At 43.4% G+C, this 16,908-nt stretch overlaps 1 protein-coding gene across 1 annotated transcript in view; it reads right to left on the bottom strand.

Moving 5' to 3' along the window:
- Nucleotides 1-11,002: 11,002 nt before the first annotated feature.
- The window catches only part of UBXN7 (UBX domain protein 7), a 38,108-nt gene continuing 32,202 nt past the window's right edge, over nucleotides 11,003-16,908 (bottom strand). Inside the window, exon 10 of the mRNA XM_025216983.1 lies at nucleotides 11,003-16,609. Coding sequence (XP_025072768.1) covers nucleotides 16,448-16,609 — 162 coding nt within the window. The 3' untranslated portion in view covers nucleotides 11,003-16,447. The remainder of the gene's footprint in view (nucleotides 16,610-16,908) is intronic.

Below are 16,908 nucleotides of genomic sequence, written 5' to 3'. Positions count from 1 at the left end.
CCTACATGTACTTTCAGTTTTTACTAAGGGAAACAAAAGCCTATGAATTAGCCATGCTTCCAAGGCTGCTTTTAATTGGCTGCAGTCAAAAGAACTCAGTGAGCAGTCTCTTCGTGGCAGTCACTGTGATAACAGTCGATCAAGCAATATTACAGTGATGCAGGTTGAGATTAGATCCAACCCCAGAATTCACCTTCTGTTCCCAACATCGAAGGCTGCTAGTGAACAGGTGAGATGGGATGGGGAAGCTTGAGTCTTAGTGGGATAAAGGGCATTTACCTGTTCTCAACAGTGGGCAGGCCAGCCCCCGTGAGCTCCCAAAACTGTAGGAAAGTTTGTACTCGCAGTAGGGAAACAGGCAGGGAGATCATCCCATCTGCATTTGAAGCCTCAAACACACAACACAACACTCATAGAAAGAGACAGTTAAACTGCCTGGACTGGCCAAGTAAAAAGGCTAACTCACCTGATCCCTCCAAGGAGAAGTCCTTTGAGCGCATGGGAGAACCCTATACTGTTTGGATCCTAGAAAGTACAAGGAAAAATCAGTTTTCTGAATTACACAGGTAGCACTTACCATCACAACAGCATCTGTTAGGCGTGAAGGCCTGCATGGAATGTGCTGGGACACTGGTCCCATCTCCTGGTGGCTGAAGCTCTCGAGACCACTCAGCACCCCCTTTTCACGCAGCTTTCTCAAGGACAATAGATTCATAGATAGTAGAGTCAGAAGGGACCCCGAAGGATCATCGTGTCCAACCCCCTGCCCCAGGCAGGAAAAGGACTGAGGTCAGACGACCCCAGCCAGGTGCCTATCTAGCCTCCTCTTGAAGACTTCCAGGTTAGGTGATAGTACCATCTCTCTTGGCAGCCCGTTCCAGATTCTGGCCACCCTTATCCAGATCCAGATCTCTCAACCTCCCCTCGTAGGGTTTTGGACAGAGGCAACTAATCATATGAGTGGCCCTCCTCTGGACCCTCTCCAGATTCTCCGTGTTCCTCTTGAAGTGCGGCACCCAGAACTGGACGCAGTACTCCAACTGCGGCCTGACCAGTGCCGCATAGAGGGGGAGAATCACCTCCCTTGATCTGTTGGTCATGCATCTGCTAATACACAATAAGGTGCAATTGGCTTTGTTGATGGCTTTGTTACACTGTTGGCTCATGTTCATCTTGGAGTCAACTATGACTCCAAGGTCCCTCTCAGCCGCTGAGCTGCTGAGGAGGTCCTCCCTCAACCTATAGGTGTGCTGGGGATTCCTCCCTAGGTGGAGTACTTTGCATTTGTCTTTGTTGAATTGCATCCTGTTTCGTTCTGCCCACTGACCCAACCTGTCCAGATCGGCCTATATCCACTCCCTGCCCTCTGCTGTGTTAACTTTGCCCCATAACTTGGTGTCATCTGCAAATTGGACAGGGTGCTCTCCACACCCTCATCCAAATCGCTGATGAAGATATTAAATAACACTGGTCCAAGGACTGAACCCTGCGGGACACCAGTACCCACCTCCTTCCAGGTCGAAAATGACCCATCCACCACCACTCTCTGGGTGCGGTCCCTAAGCCAGTTGGCCACCCACCTGAGTGTGTAAGCATCCACTCCACAGCCTGCTAGCTTCCTTATGAGAATAGGATGTGAAATAGTATTGAAGGCCTTCTTAAATCCAGGTAGAGGACATCTGCCTCAGCTCCAGTGTCAAGGCAGCGTGTGATCTGGTTGTAAAAGGCTATAAGGTTTGCCAGGCAGGATCTACATGTGATGAACCCGTGCAGGTTTCCTTTCAGCATCATTTCCCCTGCTGGGCCTTCACAAATGCACTCTTTAATGATTTTTCCAGTGTTTTCCCAAGGATAGAGGTAAGACTGACTGGCCTAAACTTACCCAGTTCATCCCTTCTCCCCTTCTTAAAAATGGGCACCACGTTGGCCCTTTTCCAGTCCTCAGGACCAACGTGGTGCCCATTTTTAAGAAGGGGAGAATAGCAATGAATTCTTCCCAGAGCCCAGCATCTGAGGAACCATCGGGCGGGGGAAAGGACAAAGCCAGAACCTCCATAGTCCTCAGCACCCAAGACAGCAAACACAAAGGTGCCAGGTATGTTGCTGTCCCTCAGCACTTGAGAGCCACTGGAGGAAGACAGAGCAAGTATTGTGTTTCTTTGCCTTTGTCAACACTGAGCACATGCGAGTGATCCATTAGGATCGACCTTCTTCTACTTCCCATCTGGGAAAGGCAAACCTCAATTCCAAGAAACCAATGAAGAGCAGCATACTGAGCCTGTTGAATACCTTGCCCTTCTCATCTTACCCTTTATCAGCTCAGAAAAGAACAAGAACCAGTGCTGCTTTAGCAAAGGCTATAAAGGCTACTCGGGATGGGCAGCTGTGCACTAAGATACTGCTCTGCAACAAGGATAGCTAGTGCTCGGTCTGGGGGCTTTGCCAGGCATAAAACTACTGTGATGAGTGGATCTTTGGGTACGTGCATACCTAGCCACAAACTCTGCTGAATGCTCTCTGCTAGATTTAGCCAAACTGGCCTGGACAGCCTTCATCTTCAGAAGCTGGATGCGACTTCCTGTTCTGGCTGGTTCAGCCTGAAAAGATGAGGCAGATCACTTACCACTCCGGGTTGTGACTATGTCAGCCACTTGAGACTGAGTGGGAGCTTCTGTAAGAGGCATAAAATGAAGAACAAAAAGCATGAAGAGCAAGTCCTGAAGCTAGCTCAGCCGTGTAACATGTTTGGCACCAAACAAACCACTGCAAACAAACATACATAAGAAAAAAAAGCAGCTGAAGACAGGCATTAAGAGAAGGGATTTAAAGCAATGGGTATCTAACAGTCTCCTGGTCAGGACACGAGCCCCACAAAGGGAACAGAAGATACAACATATGCAATGAGTGCCCTACCTTACCCTCTCAGAAAAAGCTGAAGAACAGTTGGTATTAGGACTCGTATTTACACCCCTGGAGCCCCTGCATGAAGGAAGGGGTGATAGTGAGTGACCTCAATGAACACTGAGGCCTAGAGAGAAGATGCTTATCCTGAGAGCAGGTCTGTACAGGCAATTTTCCACAATATAAAGGTCCTTTGAAGAAAAGCTGAATTTGCATCACTGTGTAAATTCCCATTTATTCTTGGACAGAATGACTTAGCGCCAACAAGAAGTAAGCTTAAATGATAGAAGGCAGGCAACAGCACCACGGAAATATTCCCTTTGTGAGAAATCTGCATTGTTGCAACAACTGACAGAGAGAATAACCCATAGCTTTTCTTATTACAGAGGAAGTGGGTGTTTTTTTCTATTGGAAAAGAAGTGTTGCAACTTCATCTCGTGACCCTTGCTAAGTCAGATGTAAGGTCTGTCCAGTCACCTTCCTCAAAGAGAAGGGAAAAAATCCCACTCAATATGAAACATCAGAAAGAGTTTTTCACCCTGGGGCTGTAGCATTCCAACTTTTGCTCAATGCCAATGGCACAAAACAGCCTGATTTTAGAACAACCCCTGTCCTGATTAAGGGGCAAGAGGTTCATATTTCTATAGAATATCAATTTGAATTATGAAAAGTAGCAGGGTAGTCAGCTATGGGGGAACAGCTCAACACAGAGTCATCAGCAGTTGTGATAATGAACATGTCCCTGATCAAGTGACTCAGACACAGCAAGAGTCTTCTACTTGTGTTCTCTGCTTTAGGTATAGATTAAGGTTTAGGTTACTGCTTTAGGTTACTTGATAGCTGCTGTAAAAAAAAGTAAGTAATTATTTAACCTAGGAAATGTGTATGCATGCCTTCTGCCAGGGATTAATATATCAAACTGTGGAAAGAACTAAAATACTTTGACCATCTCTTTGTAAACAGAGCTTAACATTGCTTTGTTACAAATACTGACAAAGCAAGCTGCTGCTCATGCAAGTTTAAGCATCTCTGATTCAGTTAATCTATAATGTGCACATCTACCCTGCCTTCTGCTTCATATTTAAAGGTTAGAGATGTCACTGGTTGGACTGAAATATGCTATCCCATCTTTAGGGATGAGGAAGAAGAAGAAGAATCCAAACTGGAACTAATTTGCAAAGTAAGTTGTCACGAGTCTGTACTTTTTAATTCTTTGACCTAGATACTGTGAGGAAAAAGAAGGAAAAAATGGTATTTTTAAGTTATGCAAAATTGGAGATTTTGCAAGCTGGCCTAAAAATATTGTTGGATTATACTGTTTTCTAGCCCAACACATTGTGTTCTTTAGTGTAGCTAGAAGATAGGTCTATACAGTGTAGTTTAGAAAAGGCACTGGTTGTGGAAAGGAACACTGACTGTAAGAGAACACTGAATAATTAGTTTTGGAGACAGCAGTAGGTATCCTTCCAAAACAACTTTGGCAAGCAACTGCACCCCTACAGAAGTTCATGCAAGCCAAGGGAATTCTCTTGCCTAAGCTTTTGCTTTGCATATGCCAAACCAGATGCCAGATGCCACTTCTGTTCTGGTACGTCTTCTGGACAAGACTTCCATTACAGACATCCAGGTGAACACCACTTTAGGTCTTTATTTAGCATGGTTATGGCCAGATGAATATTCAACTCAGTAACATGTCAGCATACCATAGAACAAGGAGCTGGGGAAGCAGCTGTAATGTCTTCAATTTTGCCTGTAATGGACATAACAGCCAACTATAGTATTTCATAGACTTCATAGACATTAGGGCTGGAAGGGACCTCAGATCATTGAGTCCAGCCCCCTGCCTCAGGGGCAGGAAGTTAGCTAGGGTCAAAGGATGCCAGCAAGATAGGTGTCCAAATGTTTCTTAAAAGTGTCCAGAGTAGGTGCTTGCACCACCTCTGGGGGTGTCTATTCCAGGCCTTGGGGGCTCAAACAGTAATGAAGTTTTTCCTTATGTCCAGCCTAAAACGGTCTTGGAGAAGTTTGTGACCATTTGACCCCGTCATCCCTTGGGGCACTCTGGTGAACAGGCGTTCCCCCAGATCCTGATGCACACCCCTTATATACTTGTAAGCAGCCACTAGGTCACCCCTGAGCCTGCACTTTTCCAGGTTGAAGAGTCCCATGGCTCTCAGCCTCTCAGCACAAGGCCTGTTCTCTTGCCCTTTGATCATGCACGTGGCTCTCCTCTGGACTCTCTCAAGCTTCTCAACATCCTTCTTGAATTGTGGAGGCCAGAATTGGATGCAGTACTCCAGCTGTGGCCTCAACAAAGCTGAGTACAGTGGGAGGATGACATCCTGAGATGTGCTTGAGAAGCATCTATGGATGCAAGCCAGAGTTTTGTTTGCTTTACCAGCTGTGACATCACATTGGTGGCTCATGTTCATCTTGTGGTCAATCATGACCCCCAAAAGTCCCTTTCGGCCATGGTGCTAGGGAGCGTAACACTGCCGAGCCTATACACGTGATGCAGGTTTTTTCTCCTGAGGTGGAGTACCTCGCATTTTTCCATATTGAACGTCATCAGATTTTTATCTGCCCATTTTCTAAGCCTATCAAGGTCAGCCTGGATAACCAGCCTATCCTTGGGCGTGGAGACTTTACCCCAAAGTTTGGTGTCATTGGCAAGCTTGACCAGTCCGCTTCTAAAACCAATGTCCACATCATTAATAAAGATGTTAAAGAGTATAGGTCCAAGGATGGAGCCTTGGGGGACCCCACTGGTCACAGAGCACCATGATGATTTACTTCCATTGATTACCACTCTGTGGGTCCGACCTCGGAGCCAATTCCCCAGCCATTGGACTGTGATGTAGCCAAGGCTGCAGTTGGCTAATTTTTTTATGATGAGACTGTGGGACACCAGATCAAAGGCTTTTTTAAAGTCCAGATATATGATGTCAATCTTTTCTCCCTTGTCCAGGTGATAGGTCACTTGGTCATAGAAGGAGATGAGATTGGTCAGGCAAGACCTATCCATGACAAACCCGTGCTGGCTATCCCTCAGGATGTTTCCATCAGTACCATGTATATTTGTCCCCCCGACTACAAGTTTCTTGAGAGGACATATTTTAAGACCATCTACTTGTGGCTTCCATCCCCAGGTGGAGTCATCTGTCACCAGTCTTAGTGAAAAGGAGTTGAAAAGAAGGATACTTCTTACCTGCCTGAAAATGGTCTGTCCAACTAGTTTAAAAGAGAAGAGTTATTGTGGGACAGTGATGGTCACATTCACATGGTGTCTGCTGGGAAGGCACACTAATCGTAACCACTCTTGCCTGGATTGAAAGTGAGGTCTGCCAAACTACAGCCATGGGTGCAGATGTCCCAACAGCCCAAGGATCTTATCACCAATGTCTAGGGGGCCTATCTAATTCATGGAGGCTGCCTCCATATTTCGGAGTCCTGGCATTGCGTCTGGCACCATTTTTGCAGCAAGGCGTGGCAGGCCCATGCCATGCCTCCCCTGGGGCTGAGGGGCCCCAGAAGTCCTGCCCCTCCCCAGAGGCTGATAGATGGCCATCTGTCAATCGCTGGGGAGGGGCCCCTCAGTTAATCAGAGGCATGGGGGGCCCTGCCACACTCCACCACAAAAATCTCTCCTTCCCGCCCCCCCTCTCCCCCTGCAGTGCTTCAGAATGCCAGGGCTTCCTGCCTCTCTTTGCAGCAACCTTTCCCTCCCACCCCACATGGAGGGGAAAAAAATGGCAGATCTCTGTATGAAGAAGTGGAGGTTTCTAATAGGAACCTGAAGTTGGAACCATAGCAAGAGGGAGGAATATGAAAAGTGGAAGGAGTGCTGGGTGACAGTAATTATAAAGCAGTAGTTTTGAATTCTTAGAAGGGAAAAGAAGGAAACGAACAGAATAAAAAAAGAAAATGGACTTCAGTAAGACTTTAAGTAAACTCCCAGACCTCACAAATAAGAGCCAATGGAAAACAAATCTAAGGGAGAAGTAACTTGAGTTGAGTTTCTTAAACAATATTATGGGCAGAACCATTAACTATCCCTATATGAAAGAGAGCAACTAAGTTAAATCATGAGCTTTTCAAAGACCTGAAACTCAAGATGTAAGGACACAGGAAGTGCAAGCAAGCTAGGTCAAATGACTAGGGATTTCAATAAAATAGCATAAACACATAGGTACAAAATCAGAAAAGCCAAGACAAAATTATTCCATAGGAATAAATCAATTGCACCAACATAAGGTGGGGACTAAGTGACCGATTAGGCCACAGTTCTGTAGAAAAGGATCTAGGGATTAGAGTAGGTCGCAGACTAAACATGAGTCAGTGTCACACCATTGTGCAAAAAAACCTACCAACCCATGATATTGGCCCAAACAAACATTAGTGTCATATGTAAGACTTGTGAAGTGTTCCTTTCACCCAACTGGGTACTGATAATGTCTCAACTGAGAAGCACGTCTAGTTTTGCACACCCTGCAGATGTAGTTCAATTGGACGGTCTAGAACAGTGCTTCTCAAAGTGGTGGTCCGCGGACCGGTGCTGGTCTGTGAGCCACTGGTCGCCGGTCTGCAGCGAGTTGCCAGGAAAGAAATAAATATATTTTCAGAAGCATAATATTGATATGTCATAGTGCCACAGTTTGTACATTCCAACACTCCAGGTGATGTCATGTTGTGCGAGGTGAGGAAAGAAACAGCCAGTAGCGCTTTGGGTAGCACAGTTACATGCAGTTGCTGCCACCGGCTGAACTGGGCACTGGTCCCTGGCCCACTGGAAAAAAATTGCCGGTCCGCCACAACAGATAGTTTGAGAAGCACTGGTCTAGAAAACCAATAACCATTCATCTAGGGAGTATGACTTATGAAAAAATACTGTACTGGGGAAAAAAAAGGGTTTGCTTGGTCTAGAGAAGACTGAGGGAAAATTTCATAATCTTCTGCAAAGATGAAGGTAACAAATCCATGTTCACTGGGAACAGGACATAGTAATAGGCTTAAAGTTCAGCAAAGTTGTTTAGCTAAGAATTAGGGGAAAAAAACCTTTCTAAATCTAAGGATAACTAAACACTAGATACTAACTAGGGAGGATGTGCAAGCTCCATCACTGGAGGATTTTAAAGACAGGTTGAACAAGTAGTCAGGAATGGTTTGGTTATAAACTGATTCTGCTTTGGGGAAGAAGAATGAACTAGATGTCCTCACGAGATCCTTTCTAGCTCCCTTGTCTGTGACAGCAGGGGACTGGATACAATAACCGAGAAGGTCCCTCAACTACATTCCCACAAGCCACAAGGCTTTGTAAATTATGCTGTTCCAGATACAAAAGTTCCAGAACTGTATAGCCTCTGGACATATGGAAGCGGTATCATACCACCTGCTGACATAAAACATAGATCACAATCTGCAGGGTCTGGTTTGTGAAGTAGGGGAAGAATACCTAGGGAGGAGGGATGGATGTCGTATACTTAGACTTCAGGAAGGCCTTCGATACGGTATCCCACCCCATACTGGTGAACAAGTTAAGAGGCTGTGACTTGGATGACTACACAGTCCTGTGGGTGGCGAATTGGCTGGAGGGTCGCACCCAGAGAGTCGTGGTGGATGGGTCGGTTTCGACCTGGAAGGGTGTGGGCAGTGGGGTCCCGCAGGGCTCGGTCCTGGGACCGATACTCTTTAATGTCTTCATCAGCGACTTGGACGAGGGAGTGAAATGTACTCTGTCCAAGTTTGCAGATGACACAAAGCTACGGGGAGAAGTGGACATGCCAGAGGGCAGGGAACAGCTGCAAGCAGACCTGGACAGGTTGGACAAGTGGGCAGAAAACAACAGAATGCAGTTCAACAAGGAGAAATGCAAAGTGCTGCACCTAGGGAGGAAAAATGTCCAGCACACCTACAGCCTAGGGAATGACCTGCTGGGTGGCACGGAAGTGGAAAGGGATCTTGGAGTCCTAATGGACTCCAAGATGAACATGAGTCGGCAGTGTGACGAAGCCATCAAAAAAGCCAATGGCACTTTATCGTGCATCAGCAGATGCATGACGAATAGGTCCAAGGAGGTGATACTTCCCCTCTATTGGGCGCTGGTCAGACCGAGTTGGAGTACTGCGTGCAATTCTGGGCACCGCAATTCAAGAGGGATGCGGATAACCTGGAGAGAGTCCAGAGAAGGGCCACTAGTATGGTTAAGGGCTTGCAGACCAAGCCCTACGAGAAGAGACTAGAGAAACTGGACCTTTTCAGCCTCCGCAAGAGAAGGTTGAGAGGCGACCTTGTGGCTGCCTATAAGTTCATCACAGGGGCACAGAAGGGAATTGGTGAGTATTTATTCACCAAGGCGCCCCCGGGGGTTACAAGAAATAATGGCCACAAGCTAGCAGAGAGCAGATTTAGATTGGACATTAGGAAGAACTTCTTCACAGTTCCTGCCTATGCAGGGGGTTGGACTCGATGATCTATTAAGGTCCCGTCCGACCCTAGCATCTATGAATCTATGAACCTGGCACACTAGATGCATCAACTGTCAATTGCAGTATTTTTACATGAAGTATAGACACCAGGTTGGTCCACAGCATTATGCCTTCCTGACTTCTAGGTGTGCTCCCACTCCTTAAGTGGATGCATCCATTAACAATTTTTCTGTGAGCAGAAGAGCATCATGGACCTCTTTGCAAATAATGGTCGTTTCCCCCACATCCCTCATCTAAGGGTGCCAGAAATTTGAACAGATACATGGACTGGTACATCTAATGGATGTTTGTAGACTTCAACTATTTCTGCAGATAACTGGTGTGCTGAATTCCATACTATGTGTCCTAGAAACCTTAGGCAATTCCTCGCAGTTGCATTTGTCAGGGATTGAAGATAGCTGCAAAATCTAGAATGGACTGAAATGTTTTATGAGGTAGAGTAGCTGCTGTTGTAAACAAGAATTACTCCAGTGAACTCAGTTTTTTGTACTGAAGTCAGAAGGAAAGTGTGTGCGCTTATTATTAGGCCTACTGTGATAGTCAAGTTTGAATCCGGTGCATGCTATCAACTACTTGTTTAGATTGTGGGCAACTTGCTGCTTCAAGCCACAGCCACTTGGACTGTCCCTTTTGAGTGAAATATGATTGTGCTTGCATGTACTTGGTAAAAGACCCTTAAAGCTATTGAGAGGCAGAAAGGAAACATTAATGTAATATTAAACATTGGGTCCCTATGTCTTATACCAGAAAATAAGCTGCTGGTGCTGCTTCACTAAAAGTTACACGAATTTAACAAATCTCCTCTTGAACTACTCAACACCCAACATCCATAGGTAATTAGCAAAGGAAAGTAAGCAAGGACATAACGATTCATTCTCTTTTTGAAATACAACCCTTTTACCACCTCTTAAAAGAAAAAGATCTTAATACACCAACACAGGACTTAATTCTCAATGTACAGCTTTTTGCCTTCATGAAAAAATTCAGAAGCTTCTCATATGCCTCCAGGCCATACATCACTCCCATTTAAAAACAAGAGATGAAAAAAGCTATTGAAAACAGTTTATTTCCAGGATCAAATATTACAATAGGACATTTACATATATTTATAAAAAAATGCAGCAGTTGTGTATATATAGATCAGAGGTTTCCTTGAGTTTGGTCCCTCCCAGCACAGTGAGTTGAAATCTTCCAAAGATTTCTCCTCCTCCTCTTCTTCCCATACTGAATTGCATCATCATTAAGAGAGTGACAACTGTACAAAATGACAAGCCAAGTCACAATTTCATACAGCTGAAAGCTTAGTTCAATAGGAGGAAACAACCCCCTAAGAAGTCAACTTATTGTATTGGAATGTGCCGTGTCCCTGGTTAGACACCACACTTCTCAAACCGTGTTACCCAGATTTTCTTCATTTAAAGCTGTTCTATAAAATAGCACCTCATCCCCTCCTCTCCTTCAGATATTTCTTACCATCTTCCCAAGACTCAAAAAGTCCCAGCACCTTTAAACACTCAATGACAGGATTGCTCTCCTCTGTACTGATGATGTACTTCAGGAATTAATGAAACTGACAGTGGAGCCCAGAACTTCCCTAACTAGGGGGTAGGTGTGGGTGTGAAGCTGGAGGGTAAAATGGATGCAACATGAGGCACAGGACAGTATCACCAGGTGTCGCATTCTCCAGTACAACTACTTTTATTGGGCAGGAATAGCCACTAAGTGATCTCACAATTAAGGAGAGATTGGAATAAAGTTCTCCTCCATGCCCATTAACCTCACAGGCTCAAGATTAAAACAGCAAAGCATAAATAGAATAAAATCTAGCACTCCTGCCATACAAGAGAGAACACTTGCAAGATCATCCACCCAGAATAACTGTAACAGTAGTGTACGCAGATTTTAATAGACATTGGTCAAAATGTTTTCATTACCTGGAAAAATGGAATTAGAACAGGGAAATTGATGGGATTTCCAACTCATCTAGGCTCACCCAGCTTATTTGTGTGGGTAAAAATGTGACCCAGTTTTCAGTTATTTTATTAACAGTTCTAGTTTTTACATAAAGAACAGAAAAAAGGATTAAAAAAAAAAGAATGAGCACAATCAGAAGTGTTAACACACTGTTACAACGAGTACCCAATCTTCAAGTGATGGAAGCCTGTTAGCCTTCATACCTAACACATCCAAAGCATACCCATACATTCACAAGCGCTGGCATGGTTCTTTGGTACTGATGAAATCACTACTCCAACTATAAAGAGCAAACTTGACAAGCATAAAACCAGATTTCTGATGCCAAATGAGTAGGGTTATATTCTAATCAGCAATTTCACTAATTAGTTGTATGAACTGACCTAGAAGTCACATGGCTCCCACAGTAACAGGGCAACAACTGGTAATGAACTGACCTGCAACACACAGCTACATACACAATTCTGTTTCCTGGCTCTACAGGGAAAGTCACCAGAACTGCAAAGGTGAAGGCACCTATGTATATCATGCTGAGTCTGTTTAACAACAAAAGTGAGTTCTCAGCAGCCAGACAGATGGGGCTCAGAAGCAATCTGGATTTAAGATTCCAGAATCGGAAAATTGAGCTATGTTCTAAGCAGACTCAATCACGTAGCTCATTCCAACTTTTGTAACGTGAATGCGACAAGGAAGCAACAAGAAGAATCAAGACATGATAGTCACAGGATTTCAGACTAAGTCACATTTTAAAGTGTACCCTGTGCAACTATGTGAAAAAAAATCTCCTGAAAGAAAAACATATAAAAAGAGGGCTGTGTAGAAGTTATGTTTTTGTTCCATCTGTTCATTTTAAGAACTGTAGCAGTTTCTCATACAAGTGTGCTTCATTAAAAGTGTCTAGCAGTCATGTAAACCATGATAATCCTACATTTGGGATTATTTAAGAAAACTCAAGTATTAACACAATACAGACACTTTCCATTTTCTTAGATTAAATGTCACTCTTTGTAAAGCAGGTTCAGATGTGGTTACTTTTGGAAATCATTTTGATGCAAACCGTCTAATCAGCTTCTAACAGAAGTGACATCTTTGGAAACCCTATTGTATCACCATTAATTTGCTAATATTTAAAAAAAAGACAAGAAGACTACTTTATATAAAATTAAAAATGTAAGATCAAATCTGATGACTCCCCAGGGAGTACAATAATAAAAAATAAAGCTGAAGATGGGTAGGGAGTGTAAATATCTTAGACCGTGATTCAAAGCCTTCTGTTGTCAATGGGCATGGCTCTTTGTGGCTTTTGATCAGACCTCAACTACCTACTGGAGGCCAGTAGAGCATGGTTTCGGTGAAGCTGCTAGTCAGCTTACTTTAGTATAAGCCTTGATATAATAACACTCTAATTTCCAGGATAGTGAAGGACAAGCAGGTCAGGGCTCCCAGTGACTTGGGAGACGCAGATGTACCCACATGAGCTTTCAAACCATTGCTCCATTTCTTATACTTTTGAAGGGACACTTTGGCTACTTCTAGTCACAATTAACTATGATATACATGATTTATTTTCAAGAAATCAACTGAGAGAGAGCAAAATAAAATTAATGGTACGTGAGGAAAACATCTTTAAGTAGTTGCTCCTTAGCTGCAAAGCATGAGAGTTTGAAATGTTAATCAAGAGAACAGACATAGCTATTCAATCCAGTATCAGCCTAGGATACTGACTCCCCATGGCATATGTACATCTCTCTACTCCCTAGGACAACTCATAACTAACCTAGGAAGTAAATAGACAAGTGAGAACGAACAGTTTACATGGGACATTACACAAGACCACTGCCAAGTCACATTTGCTTTGCTAGCCCACAAACGATTCAAATTTGAGACCTTTCCCCCTCTATTCTATTCCAAAATAATCTGTTTCAAGATACTGAGGCTGAGATACAGCTGTGACAAAGACCACTTAACACACCCTTCCTCATACAGTGAGGTAAACAGCCAACCTGGCAAAGGTTACAGGCCTGTCACAGCTGTTGCAGTGCATTACAGGATGCATCTCATCCCATTTCTTAGGCCTGCAAAGGCTAGGGCTGCCAAATGGCATACTCTGGTTCAGAGGGTTGAAGAGAAAGCATCTCCCAACAGTAGCCTTTCCAGTGAAATTAAGAAACAGCATCAACTGACCTCATGAGAATTCTTTCTGGTATTCACGAGCTACACTGAGAACTCAATGGCTGTAACATGTGCTCTCTTGTAAAAAAGTAACCAAACTGCTTTTAACACAAACCTGAATTAAGAACCGGTTCAAGACTCTCAATTCAGTTTTCTGATATTGAGATAATCAGTATGAGAGAGATGAGCTCCCTATGGATGAGTCAAAGAATGTCATATGATTTTTGCTGGCCTTTGGCTGCCTTGCAACTGAAGCCAGATTTTCATTAAACATGGGCGTTGGAAGAGTTCCTTTGCACTCATTAAATGCAAAAGACCAATGCTTTAGCAAGATCCCTGCTGCTCACCACTGGGTGGATGTGGGCCACGAGAACAACTGACCAATCAGAATATTGCTTTGAATAGTGAGTGACCCTAGCCATGTAGCCAGAACCCCAAAGCTAGAGGAACTGCCAAAGCTCCCTGAAGTGTTTCATAGGGCATCAGGAGACATTCATAAAGTTTACAACCTTGAACAATTTGGCAGGCAAGAAAGCCCAGCCATGCACAGAAACTAGACGTGAGTCTTGGTGTTCTTGTACCCTTCCTCAACTTCTTCAAAGACAAATTAACCAACTAGGGAGAAACAAGACAGCTTTGAGCAAATTAAGTTCGCGGCCAATCATTTCAGACCCCTGAAACCTCAGAAAATGCAACTTTTAAAAACTAAATGTTAGGGATTTACCTCTCCCTAGCACATCCAAACATCCAAGTTAATATTTTTGTGGTCTTTTATTCTCAAATCCAGATGATCCTCCATTTTACAGAAACTATTGTCCCTTTATCCTCAAACAACACATCCCTTTTTAATTTGGGTTCTTGAAGTTCTCTTACTCATTAATGCAACAGGGGGGTAGCCTACAAGAATAATTCTGACACTGATGAGTGATTAGGTATGAATCCCAACATGTCACCTTGGAAGTGACTCAGCGCACTGACCACAAAATGGCCATCAAGATTGGTTTTCACAACTAAATATCCTGTAGCAGAATGCACAGTGGTATCACTGAATGCACTTCATACATTTCGACTAAGTGCATTCAGAAAGTCTTATATATTTAAATATTTATATAATTCATTATTATACAAAAAACTCTAACGGTTTTTGGGGGAGAGGACAATTAGGCTGCAGTTTATTTCTTGTGAATAACCCCTATGATCTCTCATGCATGATTCTTTAATGCTACAGTCTATATGGAGCCTTGAGTGAATTTAAAGGCAAAAGCACTGTGCTATCCCATGGTATATGCCTAACTGTATGATCAATTTATGCTGGCAACAGTTATTTCCTAGAGAGAAAAGAATATTCCATTTCCCTGATGCTATAACACCACTAATGTTTCCTGACAAACCATAGTGGAATTAACTTGTAGAGAAGGCCTAATCTTCTGTCAAGCAAATTGACAGTCCTAGCAGGACCTGACTTTGGCCTGCTTATATATCATACAGGAAAATAAATTGCTTGATGTAAGTGCAGAAAACAAAATGAGCACCTGGCTTCAATAGTAATGTCTGTAGAAGGATATGTAAAGAATTTTATCTCACTATGTTGTCCACCACAAATCCTTGAACAGTGACTGACCACCAGCTCACACTCCAGGTAAAGCTTCTAGGAGAATGAACATTATATGGTGAAAAACTGACTGAGCAGCACTGTCCTGTATACTGCATTATGCTTAGTTAGTTGACAATTTAGCCACAACACCTGCCTGGCTTCTGGTACCGGCTGCTATAATTTAGAGAGAGAGAAAACAGATTGTACTGACAAATCCATTACTGTTGCTTTACACAAGCTTTAAAACTTATTAGTAAGTAAGTCTCTCTCTCTCATTGTAGATGCAGACAGGAAATGGAACTTCAGGCACACCAACTGCCAGGAGTGCTCAAGCCAGCCTGCTTTCTATGTTGGTAGAGAGTCCCATCAAGAAGGGTTTCGTAAAACTTAAAACAAAAGGAACCTCAGCACTAGGACTTCCCTTCCTGATAGCCCAAGAGTCCTGCAAAAGGTGAATTCCTTCCAAGGAAAGAGGCTCAGATCTATTTTAAAGATGTGATGGCAAATATTTTCCAGCAAGTTTGAGAACCTTACAATATCCTACCACCTAACGTAGCCAGTAAAATTCTGTCAAGGAAAAAAAAAGAAAGGAAAAATGGAAATGGAAACATGTTAGGATAAGCAAAATAAGAATTATCCTAATAAGGTTTCGTGAAAGAAAAGAGAAAACCTTAGCTCCACATTAAGTATTCAATTACTGTATCAGATATGTTGGGTTTTCATCAAATCCAGGGACAGCACACCCATGTTTAAAGCAAGAAGTCACTTGATGAGTAGGGAAATGGGGGAGGGAGACGCTTATGTAATCTAACACGCTGTCCAGGGCTGAATCCTTAAAGGCTATCCCAAACACACCTTACCCCATAGCCTTTCCACAAATCAGCTTTCTGCAGAGGGCAGGACAAATTAGGTTAATGAAGACTTCTGCGCAGAAAACCAAAATAAAAGGAAAAATCCCTACTCCAGATTATTCTCCCTCTGCAGGGAGATGACTCAGTGCTTTGTCACGTATATCTCAATAAAACAAAATAGATTTAAGAGTGGCAGCATTAAATATTTTTGCTTGTTACAGCTGTTCCTACCCCCACATAATGGATGCACAGATTACCCTTTTGTTCCAAAACGTGAAGGAAGGATGCCTTTCCCTTGGCCTGATAGGGAAATTTGTTCTGGAATTCTTGTTTGGTCACTGGACTAGGAGAAGGCTGCCTGCCCAATTTCAGCTCTGCATTCGCATGACCCCAACTGCATACTCTGTGAGTTGCTATCAAGGGCAGAGAGGAGGGGAGAGGAAGGCTGGGAGAGAGCTCAGGCTATGGTGCTAATTCCTTTCTTGCACAAAAACAGTCTCTTGAGGACATAGGCCTGCCTCCTGTAATGTGATATCATAGTCCAGATGAGAAAGCTTCCTCCGAGGGAAGTTGGTAAGGAGTTCAAAACGTTCATTGGGGTATCCTTTTGACTGGACGTGTTTCACAAGAGCCTGCAAAGAAATGCAGAGAAGTACTAGTTAATATTAAAATACATTTTAAAGGACACTAACAGCCACCTATTTTCTTCAAAAAAGTCGAAATTTGCCCTAATGGACATAGGGAACTTTGATGTAAAATCAGGTAATAAAGAATATAGATTACATGCACGTTCCAAAAACTCCAATGACTGCAGTACTGAGCATTTAAACCTCATGGATTCTAGTCAATTAATTACTTAAATGAACAGAAGAGAAAAATATTATAGGACACTGATTAAGCAGACTGAATTTTGAGCTGTATGTTAAGTAAC

This window comes from Alligator sinensis, unplaced genomic scaffold (assembly GCF_000455745.1).
Source record: "Alligator sinensis unplaced genomic scaffold, ASM45574v1 scaffold863_2, whole genome shotgun sequence".
Classification (NCBI taxonomy): domain Eukaryota; kingdom Metazoa; phylum Chordata; order Crocodylia; family Alligatoridae; genus Alligator; species Alligator sinensis.
The sequence above is the reverse complement of the archived record's forward strand: the minus strand, read 5'-3'. Positions and strand labels throughout refer to the sequence as shown.